The sequence below is a fragment of the Maniola jurtina genome, chromosome 22 (assembly GCF_905333055.1).
Source record: "Maniola jurtina chromosome 22, ilManJurt1.1, whole genome shotgun sequence".
NCBI lineage: Eukaryota > Metazoa > Arthropoda > Insecta > Lepidoptera > Nymphalidae > Maniola > Maniola jurtina.
In genome coordinates this window covers 503,707-527,069 of record NC_060050.1, presented here as the reverse complement: position 1 = coordinate 527,069, position 23,363 = coordinate 503,707, and the positions used below count along the sequence as shown (strand labels likewise).

The following is a 23,363-nucleotide window of genomic DNA, read 5'->3' as shown; positions in this document are numbered from 1 at the left end:
CTGTCCGTCGTCCATCACATGTGATAACACTGCCCCTACGCCAAATTCTGAACTATCACATGTGAGTATTAGCGGTTTATCCAAATCATAATGAACTAGGGTAGTGTCAAATGTAAGCATTTGTTTGGCTTTATTAAAAGCTTCTTGTTCACGTCTAGTCCACTGCCATGGTTGAGATTTATCAAGAAGTCTGTGCAACGGCTCAAGTAAAGTTGCTTTGTGAGGTATAAACCTTTCATAGAAATTATATAATCCTAAAAACGCTTGTAATTCTTGTACACTTTTAGGTTCTGGTGTTTTCAAGACGGCTTCCACTTTGCTCGGAGCAGGATGTATACCTTCTCCATTGATCACAAAACCTAAAAATTCAACTTTCTCCTGAGCGAATTTACATTTGGCCTTGTTGAGGCGAAATCCAGCCTTCTGTATACGATTTAGAACCGCTTCGAGTCGTTGTTGCATATCAAGCATTGTCTGACCACTCACAATAATGTCATCAATTAAAACCGCGACTCCTTGAATTCCTGCTAGCAGTGCTGTCATTAATCTCTGGAAAATTCCAGGGCAAGCTTTGACTCCAAAAGGTAATCGATGGACTGAGTAAAGACCCTTGCAAGTGTTTAAAGTTAATATTTTTGATGTGCTGTCACTAACTTTTACTTGAGTGTATGCTCGATCAAGATCTAAGGTTGTAAAAAACTTTGCTCCTGCAACTGTAGCAAATATCTCATTTGCTGTTGGCATAGGGTAAGTGTCTGATTCTGTAGCTTGGTTGACAGTACTGCGATAATCTCCACACAATCGGACATCTCCTGACTTCTTCAATATAGGCACAACAGGTGTCGCCCACTCGGAAAAGGACAACGGCTGTAGTACACCTTCTGCCACCAGGCGGTCAATCTCCTTTTCAACTTTAGCTTTGATAGCGTACGGTACAGGACGAGCTTTTAAAAATCTAGGTGTAGCACCAGGTTTTAGATGTATAGTAATAGGATCTCCAGTAAATGTGCCAAGTCCATCTCTGAAGATGTCACTGTATTTAGAAATTGTCTTGTCAATATTCATAAGATCACTATTTGACATAAAATTAATGTTTAGTGCAATATTCAACGGAGTCAACCAGTCCCGTCCCAGAAGATTGGGACCGCACCCTTTTGCTACAATCACATTTAAGGTACATTTGATGTCTTTGTATTGAACTTGTAACCTAGTTTGGCCGAGTAACATGACAGGCGTATCTGTCCATGTGCGTAAAGTAAGTGATACTGGTTGAAGAATGATGTGTCGGTTTTGATGTTCAATCTTCTTCCAAGTGTGTTCATTCACTATTGAGAAACTTGCACCTGTGTCCACCTGAAGTATTACAGGTATGCCTTCCAATATAACTTCAATCACAAATGGTGCTACTTTTGTTTCACATTGCATACTGTAGATACCATTCAAGTGTGTAGGTATTTCCTCATCCGTGAAATTAATGTTCTTCTTAGGCTTCTTTTTTAGTAAGCAAATCTTCTCAATGTGACCAATTTTCTTGCAGAATCGGCAAGTGGCGTTAATAAATCTGCATTCACCACCATGACGATCCCCACACCGATAACATAGTCGTACATTTGTCTTAGTCTGTACTGCATTAATATCCATGGGTTCCACTGAAGGACCTTGATTTGTACTTGTTGCCGTGTTTGAACTTATGCTGCTGCTGTCTGTATTTGTTGAGGACTGGATCATGTGACAGTCTTTTCCCGCCGTTTCAGCAGCTAGCATGGCATCAACAACGTCTTGATAACGAAGGTTATCTTTTTTTAAAAGTTCGTACTGTAGACGACGATCTTTCATGCCACACACAAGTCGGTCGCGTAACATCCGTTCTAATTCCATAAAATTGCATTTAGAGCTAATCTTACGCAACTGTGCAATATATTCTGATGCATTCTCATTTGTATTCTGGTTCCGTGTATAGAATATGTATGACATTGAAATTTCATTTGGTTTTGGGCTGTAATGTTTTGTTAAAATAGCTTCAATTTCCACAAATGACACATCACTGGCTTTTCTTGGTGTAATCAAAGCTAAAAATGTTTCAAAAACTTCAGCTCCACACACAGTAAAGAAATTCGCTCGTTTTGCGCCATCCAACACGATGCCGTTAGCCTCAAAACAAAACTTCAATCGATCAATGTAATTGTCCCATATATCAATTTTTGGGTTAAATTCACCAAATTTCACTGCTTTATGATCCATTTTAATCGAATTTTTGCTTCGTCGCCACTATTATGTTCAAATAATACGAGAGTAAGGTTAAACACGTTTATTGAGCTTGGTAGCACATGACACATAATAATTATATCAGATGTTTTTTATCTACCCACTTGTATTGATCTTTTTTACAAAAAGGTAAACAAATGGTTTAGATTCCATATATGACATTTAGCTAACTTATTACAAATAACTACAAACTTGACATTGGCTAATCATTTTAAAAGCCAGACGAGAGAAAAAAAAAAAAAATCTATACCCATAAAAAAAACACGTCGATCCGTTGCTCCGTTGCGACGTGATTGAAGGACAACTCAACAAATCAACTGACTAATAAACCAATACACTTTCGAATTTTTGATATGGGTAGTGATATTGTTACCCAATATTTTTATTTATGTGCTTTAACGTTTTTTCAGGGCTACCCCTATGGACTCCTGTGGTACGCGTTCGTGCTTCTAGCATCACAAGTACACTTTTTCCAACTATACTTTGGCTACAACTTGCTCAAAGCGTGGCGGGCACGAGGCACGTACCGGAAAACAGACTAAACGCTACATAGTTATAAGGTTCAATTTCCCGTTTTTAAGTGTGAGATGAAAAGTCAATTTTTTATACTTGAAATTTTATTTATTCTGCGTTCATACAGTGATATTTTTTACTAGCTATGTCATCTGCATGAATTTGGATTTTTTTAAACCCCCTGAGATTTATGGGATAAAAAGTAGTCTGTTGTCATTCATCTGCATGAATTTGTATTTTTTAAATCCTGTGACATTTCCGGGATAAAAAGTAGTCTGTGTTACCCTTTTGACTATATCCATGTAAAAATATGCTGCTCCGTTACGTGTGATTGAAGGACAAACCAACAAAGAAACACTTTCGCATTTATAACATGAATAGTGATGTATATTGGGGCTAATTCTGTTGTACATAATCTCTAGTAGGTAAGTAGGTTTAAATGTATTGCTATCCCTTTCGTAATGCTACCTGTGGAAAAGGATAGCACTAGATTTAGGCTTGTTGGATTATTTGATATTCTAAACACTTAAAAACTAGAACATTTCTATACTCACAGATCCTTCAGCATTTTTTTTTTTCCAATCGAATTGCGCTATAAAAATATCACTGTTTGAGTGTTGGCATCTCTGTTGTCTGAATTCTCGTTCCTTGTTGTTTTTATTGAATTACCTTTGTAAGTAAACTTGAAGATTATATAATGTTGTTTGTTTAAATATGTTCTCTAAACTTAAATGATAGCTCTATATCCATTGTTATCCCTTTCACATTGCTCCCTGTGGAAAAGGATAGCACTAGACTTAAGTTTTGTATAACAGAATAGCCACATTGGCGTATATTGTTATGTCCTTCTCTAAACTAAATTTAGAGTATCTGCATCTTTTTCTTTTTGATATTACTAATAAAGGACGGAAAATTAATTTTAAACTAAAGCTTTTCCTGCTACTCTACTTTAAGAGGGCTCTTTCCGTCACTCCTTCCATACAAACGTAGTTCCAAATTCATTTGACTACTAAGCAACCAAAGTCCATGAAATTTTGCAGACATATTCAAAAACTAATATCTATGTCTGTGGTTTTCCAGATTTCTGTTAAAATATTCGGTTTCAAAGTTACGCGGTCTTAAAACTTCACATAGGTAAAAATCTTTAAGCCCTTGTAATTTTAAAACTACATATTTTTAGAAAAATCTAAAACACCACAGACACAGATATTAGTTTCTAGCATATGTCTGCAAAACACGGAGTTTGGTTGCTTAGTATTCAAATGAATTTGGAACTACGTTTGTATGAAACGAGTGACGGAGAGAGCCCTGTTAACACTATGCTCAAAACTGTCATCTAACGATGTCTGAATAGTTTTAAATTAAAATTAGTTTGTCAGTCTTTTTCTTATTGCATTGGTAAGAAAAATATGTTAATACTCTAAAATTTAGTAGCCACGAGTACCAATATCTATCCTTTTCTTTGGAGAACAAACTGAAAAGGATGAACTTGGAAATAGAGATTAGGACCAGTTATATTTCTTTTTCTTATCTCATCTTTTTAAAATATACATACTTGTATAGTGTATTAATTTTTTTAAAAGCATTTAAAAGTGGCTTCTCACTTCCTAAGTTATAAACACTGCCACAAGTTTATGTTTGAATCGTTGGAATATAAAGTTGATTAAATGTTTTGTTTTCAAATTTTAAAAGACGTTTTAATATGTTTCAGTTTGTTTACTGTTAAAACAAATAAAAACCATTGTAAATATAACATGGACTATTTAAGATCAAGGGACTTATAAAGTATAAATTAAAAATGAAATTATAATGAATTAGATCAATTACTTATATAGTAATAATATAATCTATCTATTTTAGATAAAAATGATATTCGGCTAATTTTTCTAAATATATTCAGTGTGAAACCAAAATAAACTATATTGGGATCCAATAAATACCTTCTTGACGTTTTTTATTTACATCCTTTTTTATTCAATTCAGATGCAAGTTAGCCCTTGACTACAGTCTCACTTGGTAGTAAGTGATGAATAATGATGCAGTCTAAGACGGAAGCGGACTAACCTGGAAGGGTTATGGCAGTTTTGTTTTTACATCCTCTGGTTTCTACACATCGTACCGGTACGCTTGGCGGTACGGCTTTGCCGGTAGGCTGGTTACTAGCCATGGCCGAAGCTTTCCACCAGACTAGACCAGATAATAAAAGGACTCTATCATCATCATAGGTTAAATGAAAATACGACGTTATAACAAGATTTTTTTAATAGTTTGTTCAGTCATAGTTTGCGAGGTAATTGACTAATCAGCTTAGCATTTACATTCATATATTTAACTAGATGATACCCGCGACTTCGTCCGCGTGGATTTAGGTTTTTAAAAAATCCCGTGGGAACTGCTTTCTGGAATAAAAATCATCCTATGCAATCCGTCCGTCCCTGGGATGTAAGCTAACTCTGTACCCATCAAAATCGGTTAAACTGTTGGGCCGTGAAAAGCTAGCAGACAGACAGACTCTCGCATTTATAATATTAAGTATGCATTGATTTAATCGCAGTGTTCAGTCATCATCAGCGATCTGCACGTCGTCATCAGACTCGTCGCCCGTGGGAGGGCTGCCGGTGTCCGCCATGTCGGGTGTCGTGCGACGCCACTTGGCGCGCCGGTTCTGGAACCAAGTCTTTACCTGGAAATTAATAAAATCATCTCAACTCATCGCTATTCCTTCGTCAACGTCAACCTTAAAGTGGTTAAATAGCTTCCTCAGTGATCGGGCCCAATCGGTGCATATAGACCAAAGTGATGGTAGTCAATTGATTTCATCAACGTCCCCAGTTCTACGAGGAGTGCCTCAAGGATCTGCACTCAGTCCGTTGCTTTTTGCTGTATATACAGCAGACATAGTTAACTGTTTCTCCAACTGCAAATACCATCTCTATGCTGACGACGTACAACTATATTTCTCATTCAAACCACAAGACGCAGCAGACGCAGAAATCAAAATTAATGAAGATTTAAAAAGAGTATCCATCTGGTCAGATAAAAACTCTTTATTATTGAACCCTCTAAAGTCTAAGTGCATGATACTAGGAACTAATAAGATGACGAAAACGATCGAATCTCTCAATCTACAAGTTAAAATAGGAAATATTAGTGTAGAAAGAGTAACTGAGGCAAGAAACTTGGGAGTTATCTTTGACTCAAACCTACACTTTGAATCACATATCTTGAATATAGTCAAAAATTGCTTCTACAGATTAAAAGTACTTTATAAGATAAGACCTTACTTAAGTGTAGAAGTTAGAATTCGGATATGTGATTCACTAATCTTGTCCAAGTTAAACTACGCAGACACAGCATACGGTCCTTGTCTGCTTGGAAGAACCAAGAAGTTAGTACAGAGAGTCCAAAATGCATGCGCTCGATTCTGCTTTTCCATTGCTCCTCGTTCTCATATCAGTCCCTATCTCAACAAAGCAAACCTATTAAATATGTCAGCTAGAAGAAATCTGCACTTGGCTACTTTGTTGTTTGGGGTTATTTCCACTGGTAAACCAGAATATCTTTTCACGAAGATTAAGTGGGCAAGGCAGCACAGTAGGTATGCGCCAAGAAATTCGGCGTGTCAAATAGCCGTGCCAAGGCACAGGACCGCCGCATTTCGAGGGAGTTTCAGGCTTGCTTTCTCCAGGATCTGGAACATTATCCCACCGCCAGTGCAGAACCTCAAGTCAGTATTTGCTTTCAAGTCTAAGCTTAAAAAGATACTATTAGAAAAGCAAAAGAGCTTGGAAGCACTTACTTGAGTTTACTTTTTTATCATCAATCCGGTATTCTGGAAAGTAGCCTGAAAAATAGCGCAGGGAGTTTCTTAGACTTTGGATCTACAAATTAGTTGGAGATAGAGATTATAAAGAAGTAAATTTTACGGCTATCTGCGGACTTAGTCAATTTTGCATAGGGAGGTCAATCGCACAGGTCAAACAGAATAATATCTAGACTGATCCGGGACGTCGAGCTGATTTTTTTCAGGGGTTGCCTGAAAAACAGCGCTGAGGTAGTGTATCCACGTACACTACTACAGCATTATGCTGAGGCGATTCCCTTTTTGGGACAGTTTGGCGCCACAGACACGCATTCTGTTTTTTACTATTATTTAGATTTTATAATTGTTTATTTTTAGATTTAATATAAGTAGATATAAGATTCATTGAAATTCCATGCAATTCGGCTCAGAGGATCACCGTGCCTTTGCAGTACAAGTTTATTATTTATTAGAACTACGAAATAGCGGTGGTCGTCTCGGCCGAAATGCATGGAAAGCTCAGTAAGTTATGTTTTAGATAAATATTTAGGTTTTTAAGTTTAATTTATTAGTTTTTATGTTTTATCTGTTTTCATTATATTTACTGTGTTTGCGCCTAACTTTATAGTCCCGAATAAAAGTATATTTATTTATTTATTTATTTTATTTTATTTTATTTATTCCATTGAAGAAACCCCCTTTTTTCTTAATTACGTAATTACTAGCTGAGGCTCGCGATTTCGTCCGCGTAGATTTAGATTTGCAAAATACCGTGGGAACACGTTCCTTTTCTAACAGACTTATTTTCGTTGTACATAGGCAGAAAAACACAACTTCTCCTTTTTTGAAAGTCGGTTAAAAAAGTAGCTTATGTTACTCCTTAGGTCAAACAGTCAAAAATTTTAAAAATGTGTGATTCAGTCATGGTACTGTTCAAATAACCATAATATGAGCTTGATACGAGGTAAGTAGCTATTTCGAAATTATTGACAAACACTTCAAGGGAGGCAAGTCTGATTACTGCCAAGCGCTAGGCGCTAGTCTAGCTAATCTAGTCCAGAGTTAGTAGGTAGGTAATTAATTTAAAAAAAATGCAGTTAACGGCTTTTTAGATAAAGGGGCTGATTAGCTAACCTGTCGATCACTCAATCGTAGGGAGGCAGCCAGCGCTCGTCTCTCATCAGGACTGAGGTACTTGCTGGAGCTGAACCTCCGCTCCAACGCGCCCGTCTGCGCCGCGCTGAACCGCACCTGACCCCCTTTCCTTCTCCCCCCCACTCCCCACCATGGGCTGCAGCAGGATGGTGGAACTGTGGAAAAGAAGCAAAAAAGAATTGACAGTAGCGAGTCAATATATAGGTATATGAAAATATTATGTAAGTATGTTCGTAAAAATATAGGAAATCTTAGAACTAATTATGAACTAATTATGAACTTATATATGGTTATACATCACAAAATAAAATAAAATGTGTGAACAAATAATTAGTATTTTCAATTTTCAAAGTAACATAACTTTACTATATCAAGTGGGGTATCATATGAAATGCATATACCTGTATATTACAGATTTTTATTTATTTTTATGCATAGGTACTTAATTGTTTTTGATTTATCGTGTAAAATATCTATAACTTTATAGTTATAAGGTAAAGATTTTTTTCTCTATCGATCTGTCTATTTGTTTGTAAAAATCGTGTGTTCAAGGCAATTAATAAATAACTTAAGATATCGAGTTTTGATCTGATTCAATGTTAGATAATGATAATGTTATGTAGATAACATCAATATTGCGGATTACAACTATCGATCATTTTTATGACCCCTATTGAAATTAATTCTTAGAGGAGCCTCCCTACAAAAGGGGGTGCTTTAGCCAATCTTTCGCTTCACACGGTGTACTTACTACTTGCCTATCTCCCCATTCGCAAACACGCCTCTTTAGAGGTCTTTGAAGACAATAAAGCGAGTTCTGGTCTGAACTCCGAACCTACGACCATTTTGGATTGTTTTCGGATTATGCTTGCACTTAATAATTCTTCCACACAAACACGCACACACACACACACACTAATATGATTCCTGTTATCATAATTAAAAATAATGATAAAACAAGCTATCTCATAATTGATTCGTGTTATATCGTAAATACATAAGTATAATATAGCTGTTTAGATCGTCCCAATTGTAAAATACATCGCTATCAGTAATAAATAATAATTACTTATTATTTGATTGATCACAATCACTGATAACGAAACATTGTGTTTTTTATTACATTAATTGCTATCGTCGAATTGATACAGGAAATTATTTGCTTGATTGTTAATATTTACCCATATATTATATATAGCATATCTACACGTACTTACCTACCTCTAATTTGTTGTAAGAGATGATTTAATAATTGTAATTGTTTAGTATAGTAATTAATTTCCTAAGGAGAAGATCTGTAGGAGAATCAGAGTAACCCACATAGCTCAACGGCTTGCGAAGCTGAAGTGGCAATGGCCTGGGCACATTCGAAAAACCAGGGTCTGGTTTTTTGAATCTGGATGTTAGAATCTTAAAAGGCGTCATTAGTCTAAGGTTAGAATTGATTAGAAATTAAGAATAGAAAAGAGCAACCGCCGATATTCTTGCTGGTTCTTCTCTGTAGAAGCGGCATTCCGAACCAGTGGTAAATTATTTTGACGATTCAAAAGCACTTGTAAAAATCTACTTGAATAAAAATCTATTCTATTCTATTCTATTCTAGAATGGCGACCTTGCTCCGGAAAGAGCAGGCGTTTGCATACCGCTAGGTGTCGTCTGTCCATTAGTATTTTAGAAAAATAGTAAACACTGTAATTTTTAGAGTTTCGGACCTCAAAATTAAAACCCTGATACGATCACTTTGTTGTCTGTCTGTCTGTTCGTCTGTCTGAAGGTAGGTCATATGGCACAAGTAAGGAAAAAACCGAAAACCGTAAAAGAAATTAAAATGTGTTCATGAACAAATAATTAGTATTTTCAATTTACAAAGTTAGATAACCATACTAACTAATTATCATATGAAAGTACTTTACCTGTACATTCTTTAACAGATTTTTATTAATTTTTATGATTTATACGTTTTTTTTTTTAATTTTTCTACCTATGAAATGTATTGATATAATATTATCTATAAAAATTAGTAGGTAGGGCAATAATAATAAAAAAAATACTTGATTCAGCAGATTAGGCATTAAAAGATATTTAACTTGATGGACTACTTTACACTTATCGAAGTGTAATCGCATTATACTTATTGCTCTGTTCGATAACCACGTAACTGGCATTTTTTAATACTTTATAGAGAGCGGATAAGCAAAAATGTAAGAAGGAGAAAGAGATTTTTTTTAATTTACAGACTAGCGTTTAGCTGCAATCAGACTAGCTAGCAAGTGATGATACAGCCTAAGATAGAGCGCACTTGCCTAGAAGTATGGCAATAAAGCAATGCTAGCCACCTCAGGATCAAAAAATCAAGAAATTCTATAATAAAATCTAGCCGTACATTAAAAAAAATTGAAAAACACGAGTAGGTACCCTGCCAAAAAAACGAACTAAACGGTGAAATTTTTGAGATTTGAAAATGGCGCCATACAGACACCATAGTATTTAAAAAAAAAATATTATAATATTATATTATAGACTAGCTGATGCCCGCAGCTTCGCCCGCGTGGATTTAGGGTCTGAAATCCCGTGGGAATTTTTGATTTCCCCGGGTTGCAACGTGGTTCTGTACCACGTAAAAACATTTAAACGGATGATCCTTTAAAAATCCCGAGGGTTAGGAATGCAATTCCTTACAGCATCAGGGTTGAGGAGTTGGGTCCTCGAGGTCAACGACAAAGTCTTTACCTGGTACAGATACCTTCAATATCAATCAATTTATAACCGACAGTTTCTAAATCCCATCAGTAGTGATGGTGAGGTCCCCTGCAGCATCAGGATTGAGGAGTTGGAATCCAATTTTTTTTTTGAAACAATGTCACAAAGGTCCTCTATCGATTAAAAAAAAAATTACGCAAATCGGTTCAGAAATCTCGGAGATTTCGGTGTACATAGGTAGAAAAACACAATTCCCTTTTTGAAAGTCGGTTAAAAAAGTAGCCTATTTTACGCCCTGGTCAATCCTCTACTTGTCTGTGAAAACCCCGTCAAAATCGGTTCAGCCGTTCCAAAGATTAGCCTTTTCAAACAGACAGACAGACAGACAAAAATTTTAAAAACGTGTGATTCAGTTATGGTATCGTTCAAATAACCATATGACCTTAATATGTGGTAGTTATTTCGAAATTACAGACAGACACTCCAATTTTATTTATTAGTATAGATATAAGTAGATATAAGAATAGCCAATGTCACTCAGGATGGTGTAGGGATTCTAAATATATACCCCATCCATCCAAATCTGTTCAGACATTTCGAAGTTATGATGGAATAAAGAAACTCACATACTTTTTTGGACAGTCAGTAACTAGGTAGGTAGTGTAGGTATTGAATTTTAGTTTTGGTAGCTTACAGTGTTCTAACAGTGACCAGACAGTATTTTTTATTTGCACTAAAATATCGATAAGATTGATTGGTCGAATGAGCTATCTAAGAGATTATCCAGCGATTAACAATACGGGCTCCGCCAAAATTATATATTTATCTACTTAAAATGCTAAAACTTAATCGATTTTTAATCCCCAAGTTTTATTTTTTTAACTAGTTTATGCTCGCGACTTCGTCCGCGTGGATTACACAAATTCAAACCCCTGTTTTACTTCCTTAGGGGTTTAATTTTTGAAAATTCTTTCTTAGTGGATGTCTACGTTATAATAGCTATATCTGCCGTTCAGCACGATCCGTCCAGTAAGTAGTTTGAGCAGAGTTTTTGGTACTATTCTCCGCAGACTGTCAGAATTTGGCTAAATTGCTCCTGTGGGTTTGAATTTCTTCAATTTCTTAAACACTTTCTGTCTTGAACTGTGGTTTCTGTAGTACACAACTAGAATACATAATATGAGACCCACTCCAGTACCCACTGAGAGACACACGAGGCCTCCAAAAAGTGTTTAAAACCTTGTACCTACTTAGCTGTTAAAATATACTTAATAAAACGAATTCTCTTTCTTAATTTGAACGCGTTATAGAAATAATTTTCACTTTGACTGGTGGTAGATACTCGTACTAACCTCTATCAAATCCATACATTTGTCGTAAACTATAAGGGTTGGTTACAAATCTGTTCACAGCGAGCTGATTCCTCAATATCTGCTCCGATTTCATCATCGGATCACTGTAGAAACCCATCGGGTGTCGAGGTTCCATCGAGAAGCTCGGACTCTTCAATCTGCACGGAGACCAGGGTGCATTTGCCTTAACCGGAGTCGGATATATCGGATATGTGTTCCTTCTCTGTTCCAAACTACCCTTATGTTTAGCCATTTCTAACTCCCGTTGCACATCCGTAACTATATTAAACTTTGTCATTAAATCCTCATTTTTATTTGAGTTACAACGTGTAGATGTGGTTTTCTTACCATAATCTTCAGTCGTCAGATTGGATATTGAAAATTTGAAGCCATTTTCGGTTAATCCTTTAAAGCTTTTGTCTTGTGGCGCCAATTCAGCAATAGAGAATCCTTTACAGGAGCTATCTGCAGGAGCCATCTTAGGCACTTCTTTGGGATATACGTCCTGGTTAAAAAATTCTGAGGTTGGCAACCCGGAATTGCTTACAACTTCAGGCTTTTTACTACATGTAAGCAACTCCAGTGGTTCTTTACTAAAACGCTTGTAGGTTTTCGGCTCGCATAGTATGTCCTCAATAAGAAAAGATGCCCTTTTTTGCTTACAAGCGCACATTTCAACGGCTTAGTTGGAACTGCCCAAATCATTATCGCTAATAGATAGAAGCGTTGTAATTGATAGCTACTTGTTTAATGGACATGGCTAATCTGATCGTTGCTGATATGTGATAGAGTTTCCATGTGCACATTCTATTACTCAAATATAAATCTTGGAAGCATTAATTTAGAGTTCAAATTCCGTTTTGACGGGAAGTTGCATATTGGTAACATTTGGTGGGAGGTTGTACCATTTGTTTGGGCTTTTAAGGTTATATTGATGGGAAAGGATTAGGTCATTAAGTGTTGAAGTGGTGGTAATGCATACAAAATGCTGGGATTATTGAAAGCTGTCAACGCTGCTGCTTTTATTACGGCGAATTAGGTACTCTATACTTTTATCTTGAATGGCAGATAAAGTGACTTTGATTTGGTTTACATTTAGCATGTTTTTATTTCATTAATTTTTGATTTTTGCTCCTATTTTACTTAAATACTTACTTGTTTTGTTATGATTATGGTACGCAAGAAAATTTATATTTATGATAAAACATTGAATATTATGGGTATTAAACATACTAAGTTGGAGTTCTCACTTTTGTGTTATATAATTTAGGTACCATTTACTAAGTTCTTAAATTACGCTATCTCAGTATTTTTTACAATTATGAGGAAATATTAAGAAAAATCTGGAGTTTGGAGAAGTAACTGCAAGTAGAAAAGGGACTTTGATAAAGAGGGTAAGTACGGAGTACCTATAGGTACTCCGTACTTACCCTCAGCTAAATGTATGTATGTAAGTATGGGCACTGGTTAAAGAAACAATTTAATATAATAATTATAACTGTGTACGCAATTATACAAGTAAATACTTATGTCATAAAACGGATTCCCCAGTCTTTCCCCAGCCCTACTTAGATTTAGATGAACTGTAGAGTAGCTTTCAGTAGAGTTTTCAGCTTCCTTACCCATTTCTATGAATTAAAATTATAGACGTGAACATTGTCTAGCAACACACTTATTAAGTTGAGGCTATTGTACAAATTGATGAATTCTTTAGTACAAAGTTATGTAAAAGCAACCGGCTAAGTTTTCAGTCGTACTTAGCTGTATTGTTACGTATTGTAACTTTATGATTTGGAAAGAACAACTGCTGAGTTTTTTGCTAGCTCTTCTCAGTAGAATCTACATTCTGAACTGGTAGTAGAGTCACAGACGTAGCATAAGAGACACTCGTTGTCTCTAGTGAACGCCACCATACCCCGTTTCCATCAGCCGCTTCCCACCATCCTCTTTATGTCGTTTGAACATTGTATCCCTTATATGTTTTGATTCTTGACAGAACGACAGACAGACATGCATACAGACACAAAGGCAGACAGATAGCGGATTGATTCTATAAGGGTTTATTTTTTATACGGAACCCTAAAAACTAAGGTAATTAATTAGGTACATCAATCAATTCCACCTCTACGCCCGTAGCTGCTCTATGCAACCTGCAGACTAGTAGTATCTACTCAAACGGATTCCTCTCAAAACAAAGGGTTGAAATTCAGTGCACCCAGTAACAAAGGGAACAACTCAAATTCGGAACTTTTCAGGAGAGGCAAAAACTTTTAGTATTATGGTTACAATCAGTCAAGGGAACAATTATCACGCGCTTCTCCATACAAACGTATTGCACCTACTATTTTATTATTATTTGTTTTTTAAGATCTAAAACTAAGCCACATATCGATTTCTCTTCATTATCTATGCTCGACTACAACAAACATACTTAGTAAAAATATATTGATTTTGAAAGTTAATGACTCTTGAAATATCTCTATTTTGCACTAAAGAGGGAGCTTCGTGCGTAAATAAACCACGTAAATTACAAAATTGGCCTAAAATACCTATTGATATTTCAAGGGTCATAACTTTCAAAATTTGGGCAAAAAGAATGAAAAGATAAATCGATAAAAAGCTTAGTTTTAGATCTAGAACAACAAATCACACTAATATTATAAAGGAGAAAGTTTGTATGTGTGTGTGTGTGTGTGTGTGTATGTTTGTTACTCCTTCACGCAAAAACTACTGAACGGATTGGGCTGAAATTTAGAATGGAGATAGATTATACCCTGGATTAGCACATAGGCTACTTTTTGACCCAGAAAATCAAAGTGTTCCTACGGGAATTTTAAAAAACCTTCATCCACGCGAACGAAGTCGCGGGTATCAGCTAGTAATAGAATAATCGGCGAAATACTTTGTTTGAAGAAACGTGTAAGAACATTTTGATTCGTTTTTGCCTCTCCTTAAAAGTAAATAAAGGTTATTTGCTCGAATCTGAGTTATACCCTTTTTCACAGCAGGCACGGAATTGGCGAGCCTACCTAGTAATTAATGGCTGGAGTTTTTCTACCTTTTGTTAAAAGGGCGGCTAATTGTCCCTAATTAATTGGGGCTGCGTATTTTTAAACCCCTTCTTTGGTCCCTTTGTTCGCGTACAATCAACCGCTAAGCTTTTTTTAATAAAACTCTTTTACTCAAAAATTATGATACGTGGCTTTTCATTTTTAGGAGTTTTAAAAAAACTTGTCTAGTGCGTGATTGTAACCCTTTTTATCCCCTTACCTAATCGGTTCGTTATTATGGTCCGGGTGACTATTAGTATACAGCTTTTATACGAAAAAATCTACCTTATCGATGTTACATCCAAAAAAGTGGGTCTCCAATTTTTTTTTTGCTAAATCGAGTGGGATATTTTATTTATTTATTTATTTAGTAATAGACTTAATTTAAAGAGAAACATTTTTCACCAGTTGTTATAGACCAAAGCACTAGATAAAAAACAGACTGGTGTTTGGAATTTTGCAGCCCAAATAGACCGTAGTCTGTGCTAGGGCTGACAAAAAAGAAAAAAAAGATTAATTTATTTTAAGATTTTACGATTAAAAAAAAAAATTAAAATTATAGTACAATTTTAAAATACACCGAACGACAGAAAAACAATTTTCTGCTATATCTATCGCTATTCGCTGCCTATCAGCAGTTCGCAGTAGTCTCTAGTCGGGTTTTAGTGCTGATTAACTTTATCTTGGACTAACTGATGCCCGCGACTTCATCCGCGTGGATTAAATTTTATCAAAATCCCGTATGGAACTCTTTGATTTTCTGGGATAAAAAGCAACCTATGTGTTAATTCAGGGTATAATCTATCTCCATTCCAAATTTCAGGCCAATCCATTTAGTATTTTTTGCGTGAAAGAGTAACTAAGATCCATCCATACTAACAAACTTTCGCGTTTGTATTATTAGTAGGATATTTCCATTGATGTATCGTGTCTATCGCTATCTATCGGCAATTCGGGGGTAGAGTCCGGTTTCATCTTGTATTCTAACAAGAGACCCGTGCTCAGTAGTGGGCCAGTGATGGGTTGAAACGATGATGATGACGATAGTCTAAACTGTACAGTGTAAAGGATCAAAATTGCATTATACTGTGAACAAGTCTGTGCAAGGGTGTATATTTTGTTCAAACAAGGGGTCGCTAGCGGTTGAGTTAGCCCGATGCGTGATTTAGGGCTATAATTGGCCCTTCATTGTTTTGTTTACGCGAGAGTTTGCTCGCAATGGACTAAAGTTTTCTTTCATTGATAGCTTTTTGTTTTAGAGGTGGTTCTTTTAAAGTGACTGAAGAAAAGAGTTTATCATTGAGCAGCTTATGTCCGGGACTTCGTCCGCGTTGAGTTAAATTGGTTAATATTCAAATGAGAACCAAGTTTGTATGGAGACTCGGGGACCCTGTTAACGCCTAATCTGCGTTGGAAAATCTTTTCTAAACGGAGGTCTACGGTCTACGCAAAGAATATAATAAAATAAAATAAATATAATAATATTGCATCTACGTTATAGAGAAAATCTACATGCAAAATCCCAACTTTAAGCTGTAGATAGGTACCTATCTACTTGAAAATTGATATTATGTATCTATATTACCCATATTTTTGACTAGCTGTGCCGCGACTTCGTCCGCGTGGAATAGTGAATTTATGCAGCATTTTTAATTTCTTAGGCTAAGAAACTTTCATCCCCTATTTTTACCCGCTTAAGGTAAACGATATGGCACGTTAGCTAAAAGTAACACTTGAGTTTTTTTAACTAAACATTAAACAAACAAATAAAAAGATCATCATCAAAATCTATCATAGTTACGAGATAACCCTAACATAACAATTCGTTACACATTATGTCGGTATTACAAATCCACAAATCTTAAGGCTTACTAAACACATCATATTCTATAGGCATACATTGACTTTTTATTTGTTAACTTATGTAATGAGTCTCAGTGAAAAGAAGCAATGGAAAGGGCACATACGATTAAGTTATGATATTTTGCTTGCTGGGTGAATTGATATAATGGGCAATTACAAAGAGATGACAGCCCTACAGGATTACAGTGATGCACCTTGGCTAATATCGATATCGAGAAGTAGGTACTGAATTAACGTATTGTACGCGACAGGTTGAGATGGCAACCGGGGTGTGACGCCTCGGTTGCAATCTCAACCAGTTGCATATTCTAGGTAACTACCTACCAGTATCATCATTATCAATGTCCACTGCTGGACAAAGGTCTCTTCTCTAGTGGGGGATTTTCTAATTTCCCACTCTAGCACCTTGGATTGGAACCCCAACGCCTATCGGTTTTTTGAACTATGCACCCTGCCCATTGCCACTTCACAATCACATCAGCTTCGCAATCGCAAACCGTTGAGCTATGCCCCTTACTCTGGTTCTACTAAAAAGACGTTCGACTACGCATTTTTTTTTAAATAAAAATAGCGAGCAAACGAGCAGGCGGGTCACCTGATGCTAAGTGATTACCGCCGCTTATGAACATTAATTGCAGTACCAGAGGAATTGCCGATGCGTTGCCGGCCTTTTTTTATCGTTTATCGACATTATTTGTAGATAATTTCACATCACTACCACTATCTTGCAAAACATTGTATTGATTTTGATTCTATTTTTATTTGGGCCCACCTGAGTTGAACACACGGTCGAGTTGAGATGTCGTGAGGAGTCAAGTGTGTTCAACATTATGTAAGCGTATACAATTAGCCGGGTTATATTGATATGGGGAAAATATAAAAATATGACACGTCCATCTTTCTTCTTGGATGGGAAATGTGACCTTATTTTGTGAGTGATAGGATTGGGAATAGAATGTTATATTGTGATAGTTGTGGGCATGTTATAATGGTTTTTTTTCTAATGGCTATGTTACGTACATTGTTGAGACTTGAGAGTGATTGTTATGGGTTGTGTAGCGAATAATTGCGTGGGTAGTATCAACTGTCATGTTAATGGATACCTTATGAGAGATCATATTCTTTGAAATACTAGGAAACTAGCTGAGCTACTTATATCCTAATTATTTTTTTAATAGCTTAAGTCCGCGACTTCCGCGGTGGACTATACAAATTTCAAACCCCTATTTTACCCCCTAAGGCTCTAAACTTTCAAAAATCCTTCCTTAGTCGATGTCTACGTCATAATAGCTATCTACATGCCCCCGATCCGTGCAATACTTTGAGCTGTGCGTTTATAAATCACTCAGTAATTCAGCTTTTCCTTTCTAGATAGGTCAGTCAGTGCATTTTCACTTTCCCCTAAAAGTATTATTAAATAAGTATGGTAGGTTCTCACTTCTCAATTACGCCTGAAATTGGGTATTTAATTAATCTATCCGTAATCTGTCAATAAGGTAAGTACTTAGCAAGTAGCAACTTTGTATTGTTATACAAAGGTTATATTCGTTAGATAAAGGTTATATCTGGAGTTGGTGAGAGGCATTTAAGCCACTCAAAGGGTTTGGACTTACAGTTCAATCATGAAGTCGTTGCTACACTACAATATTAAATCACTTCAACAGTTCCGAAATCTTCATAACAGCAAGTTTTTTTGCTTCCTGTAAAGTTCCTAATTTTGATTTAGGTAAGGCAGGCAGGTACGCGGTGTAAGAAGCTAAACGACGATTACAGTTTCTGCTAAATGTTCAACTAAAGTCTAGGAAAAACTAGGGTTAGATATAGGGTTAGATATATGGTAACCTGCAATGAAGGCTGACTGACTAACTAAGGCTGAAATCTATAAAGCGCACTTTGACTTTGCTCTGACTTAAGATTGAGTTAAAACGAGACAGATTTATGTGAGAGATATAGCTCTGTCTCGTTTTAACTCTGTCTTAAGTCTAAGCAAAGGCAGAGCGCGCTCTATAGATCTCACCTTAGAGTTACCTATACCTACTCAAAACTAACTGACTGAATGCATCTCGAAAGCCTTAAAGTCTTTAAAATCCTTAATATTAATGTCGTGGCATAAAACGCCCCCTAAATTGTAAATCAATGCACTCCAACTATTATTGAGTCATCATAAAATAATAATAAAGGCCTAATGGAGGACTCATTATGGCGAGACGGCGTACGCGGGGTGAGTGGGTTCGAGCCGCTAATGCCTTGAGGGATTTTATTTGGGCCTATAAAACTTGTATATAAGCGGTTTGGGGGCAAAAAAAATTGAATGATATTTTGATGGGTTCCGTGTAAAATGGCTTAACTACTAGGATATAATCATGGAGAAATTATATCATGTCGATGTAACATTTTCAACCGGGCTGTTTATTCATACTAAGGTGTAGGTCTGTAGGTCCTCTTTGGACAATACCTCAAGAGTCAAGACCACTGCCATCTTTATTGGTCACGTACCACAAGACCAATTATATTTCCTATGATTGGCACGTCACTATAGTATCATCCACATTGGCCAATATTTCAAGATCTGTACCTTCGCCTATCTAACGTGCGGATATGGACTTCACATACCTTTGAGATCATTATGGAGAACTCTCAAGCATGCAGATTTCCTCACGATGTTTGCTTTGAAGCAAGTGATATTTAACTGCTTAAAACCCCCGACCCTCCGTATAAGAGGCCACAGCTTAACCATTAGGCTATCATCATAGAGAGATTATATTTAACTAGCTGATGCCCGTTTTTTAAAAATCCCGTGCGAACTGTTTGATTTTCCGGGACAAAAAGTAGCCTATGTGCTAATCCAGGGTATAATCTATCTCTATTCTTTTCAGCCCAATCCGTTCAGTAGTTTTTGCGTAAAGGAGTAACAAACATACATACACACACACATAACATACACACAAACTTTCGCCTTTATAATATTATAGTATAAAGTGTGATAGTGTGATTAGAGTGATGTGAAGTGTGATAGTATATGTCGATGAAATATTTTATTTTTTAGATAATTTTAGGTGGATAAACAACATCAAACGAATAGCAGGGACCCATTGGATGGCAGCGGCCCAAAACCGTGGAGACCTTACAAGAGACCCATGTCCAGCAGTGACCTCTATCATAGGGAAGTGATCTGTGCCGCTTTCCTAAGGATCTCTATTCCAAACAGGGGTCGTACTAATTTTTATAGCCGCGCTACCTGCGTTCCTCATAAACGAGCCTTCCCCAGTTTACTGCCAATTAACTCGCATGACGGATCACTGCTCAGAATGTATGCTTTATGACGCAGACAATAAGAGTTATTGCGAGCTTGTAATAGATGTACAGTGTTGCCAGTTAAGTTGAAAGTGCACGTTTTGGTGTAATTTTATATGAAGAAAATATAATATTTAGAACGGCTAATATTACCTGTACGCTTTATAAAACTAGAAATACAATAAATATACCTTAGCCGCATTTTTCGTAGTCATTTAATTAAGAGTCGCAAAATATTAAAAAAAATTGTAAGTAAATTATTTCACATCGTATTTTATTTTTTAGCCTTCACAAAATTTATTTAATATGAATGCAAAATACGTAAATTACTTATACCTTTATTCATTATTATTCCCTTTTCATTACAGGCAGCGTCTTCAAAACTTTTTAAACTAATAAAGTAAACTACAGTATTCCTGCATATTACGCGTTTTGTCATTTACATTTACATTTCAAAACTCCAATTTAATGTTGAGGGAAAATTATTTTTCAAATGTAAGCACTGTGAAATCTTAATAGCTTTAAAAGGGTGACTACAAACGATAAGTCTGCCTTAATATTTTAACCAAAGAAACTTAAACAAAATCAAAACGATAAAATAGATACTCAATAGAAACATAGTCAGTAGATTGGATCCACGGAGATAGCTGAAACAAAACTTCAACTAGTAATGGCCTGTAAATTGAATGATTGGCCATGTAACTTTTGATGAAGTAAAGGTCAAAGATGACACGAAATCCAAAATTCAATAATAGCCTTTTGGTATTTTAGATAATAAGAAACTAACTATAAATAAATCGCAAAATGTTATCTTCTAATTTATTAAAACAGAAAATATCCTACAATGTAGTATAAATATGGTTTACATAAATGAAGTGACTAACAAAATATTATAAGTATGCAAAATGGCTCAAAAATGAGCTAAATATTGAAATTGAAAAGAAGTTTGAAAACGATCTTAGATTTTTACTGAGGTGTTGTTGGCATTTTGCATACACACCTACCTATTTTCTTCTTAAAATTTAAATTACTAAATAAATAAATAAAATATTATATATTAGAGTTATTAAATAAATAAAATAAATATACTTTCATACCAATTTTTAACCCCCGACCTAAAAAGAGGGGTGTTATAAGTTTGACGTGTGGATCTGTGTATCTGTGTTTCTGTCTGTGGCATCATAGCTCCTAAACGAATGGACCGATTTTAATTTAGTTTTTTTGTTTGAAAGGTGGCTTGATCGAGAGTGTTCTTAGCTATAATCGAAGAAAATCGGTTCAGCCGTTTGAAAGTTATCAGCTCTTTTCTAGTTTTCTTATAGAGGTTTTTGTGTCGGGGTTTTTTTAAATTCTAAGTTATCTTGTTATCGTTTTAAAAAGTTTCCCATGTGTATCCGCCCTAAACTCAAGTTAAAGCATTGTAAAAAACCCCAATGCATGTGATGAAGACATCTCCGTCATTTTTTATGCGATTTTTTGTCGAGAGCCGATTAAGAGAATGGGATTTTTAATTGCTGGCTCTTAATTGCTCGAAAAGGCACTTTTATAGATCACTTGGAACGTTTTAAGAAAGCCATTCGATATTAATGTAGATAGATTACATTCCAGCAATCCTTAGCTCTGAGCTCTGATTCATCTAAATATGTAAAAGGAAATAGCCTCAATAGCTCAACGGTTATAGGAGCGGACTGAAAACCGAAAGGTCGGCGGTTCAAACCCCACCCGTTGCACTATTGTCGTACCCACTCCTAGCACAAGCTTAACGCTTAGTTGGGGGGGAAAGGGGAATGTTAGTCATGATTAAAATGACTAATTTTCTTTTGAAAAAAAAGGTGACTGACTGATCTATCAAAGTACACATAGCTCTAACTACTGAACGGATCAGGCTGTTTGGCATGCAGATAGCAATTATAACGTGGTCATTCGCTAAGAAAGGATTTTTGAAAATTCAACCCCTAAAGGCGATAAAATAGGGGTTTGTTTGTATGGAGGTCTGTCAGTTTTAAGTTTTTCGTAGTTATATCTATGAAAATTGGTATTTAGGTTTTCGACTAATAAATAAAAGGGTGTTTCAGAATCTTTGTAAATTCTTCCCTAAGGGGGTTAAATGGGGGATGAAAATATGTATGAAAGTCTATTCTGCTTTTTTCCCCATATTCTAGGGCTTCTGCTATAAATTTCTTAAAGAGATAAGTTGTCCTTGCTTGTCCTTGTTTTAGTTTTTAAGTTTTGGTACAATATAAATAGATTCCTTGTCGAATTAACAAAACGACAATCATAAAAGAAACAGCGTATCTGAATTTTATAAATTTAACAGTAGAGTGATTTTTAAATACATACTTAAATTATACCGCGATGCACTGTCGTAACTTCTTAAATCTAAAACTATTACGTAATTTTATAGTATTGTCGTTTAGATTGGCTACCTAGGTCTCTTTCGTCTAGCCTAAACTTATACTAGATAACGATGGCGGAGTTAACTAAAAATCGAATATTTCTTGGATACGCCCATTCGTAATTCGACCGACACACCACGGAATAGGCTCCGGTTCTGTTTATAGTTTTCTTTGATATTGCGTGTAGGCCTCCGCGTACAATATAAAACCCATTAACAGCAATATTACGCGTCAAGTTATAACTTATAAGTTATTTTTACTGTCCACTTTACTGCCACATTAACTATTTCGTAGAAGTTAGCGGTCACATAGGGGCGGCTTTGTTTGAGGAGGAACGTCGCATGTTAGTGTTTAGTGTTCATAAATGAATTGTGTATGGAGAATTTTATTGTTTTGATGCCAGCATAATTTACCGATTTTCATGGATATCACTTCAAAACTGACAGACTTTCATAAAGTAAATTTAAAACTTCCATTTTACCCCCTAACGCTATTCTTTCTTAACGGATGGCTAAGTCATAAATAACTAACTGTCTGTATGCCCAGCCCGTACCAACCTGAGATTTGACCTGTGCGTTGATAGATCAGCCAGTCAGTCAGTCATCTATTCTTTTTATACACTCAAGACAATGTTATATACAAGGTTATATAATACAGAAGTACATAATTTGGAATCTCATGTTACCTACCATTCCGATATTTTTGAATATTAGTTTTACCCTGCTACGGCGTAGCGCACAGTTTGCTACGAAGTTTTGTCCTGTTTAATTTAAATAATTATTATGATTTGTTGATTTATTTTGATTGATTGAAATCAAAATCAAATCAACTCAAAATTGAAATCAAAATTGAAATCTTTGAAAATCTCGTTCTCTGCATCGTATCACTGTGGAGAGTCGTGGCCTTTTTATAATCAATCCCATTATCTACATCGTCAACTCATCGCTAGCTCACTACTGAGCACGGGTCTCCT

The 23,363-nt window shown here is 35.8% G+C and overlaps 2 protein-coding genes and 1 long non-coding RNA gene across 3 annotated transcripts in view; 1 reads left to right on the top strand and 2 right to left on the bottom strand.

The window, feature by feature from the left end:
- The window catches only part of LOC123877062 (protein jagunal), a 7,699-nt gene extending 4,885 nt beyond the window's left edge, over positions 1-2,814 (top strand). Inside the window, exon 4 of the mRNA XM_045923570.1 lies at positions 2,676-2,814. Coding sequence (XP_045779526.1) covers positions 2,676-2,807 — 132 coding nt within the window. The 3' untranslated portion in view covers positions 2,808-2,814. The remainder of the gene's footprint in view (positions 1-2,675) is intronic.
- LOC123877066 lies at positions 2,748-23,363 on the bottom strand. Its single transcript, XR_006798488.1, has 3 exons — positions 23,321-23,363; positions 21,741-21,742; positions 2,748-2,917 (listed from the first exon to the last, which is right to left on the bottom strand). It is a non-coding gene; the product is annotated as an uncharacterized LOC123877066 (long non-coding RNA).
- Positions 5,254-12,516, bottom strand: LOC123877061 (homeobox protein Hox-C13b-like). Its single transcript, XM_045923569.1, has 3 exons — positions 11,788-12,516; positions 7,715-7,890; positions 5,254-5,461 (listed from the first exon to the last, which is right to left on the bottom strand). The coding sequence occupies exons 1-3, from the start codon at positions 12,458-12,460 to the stop codon at positions 5,336-5,338; spliced, it is 975 nt and encodes a 324-aa protein (XP_045779525.1). The 5' UTR covers positions 12,461-12,516; the 3' UTR covers positions 5,254-5,335.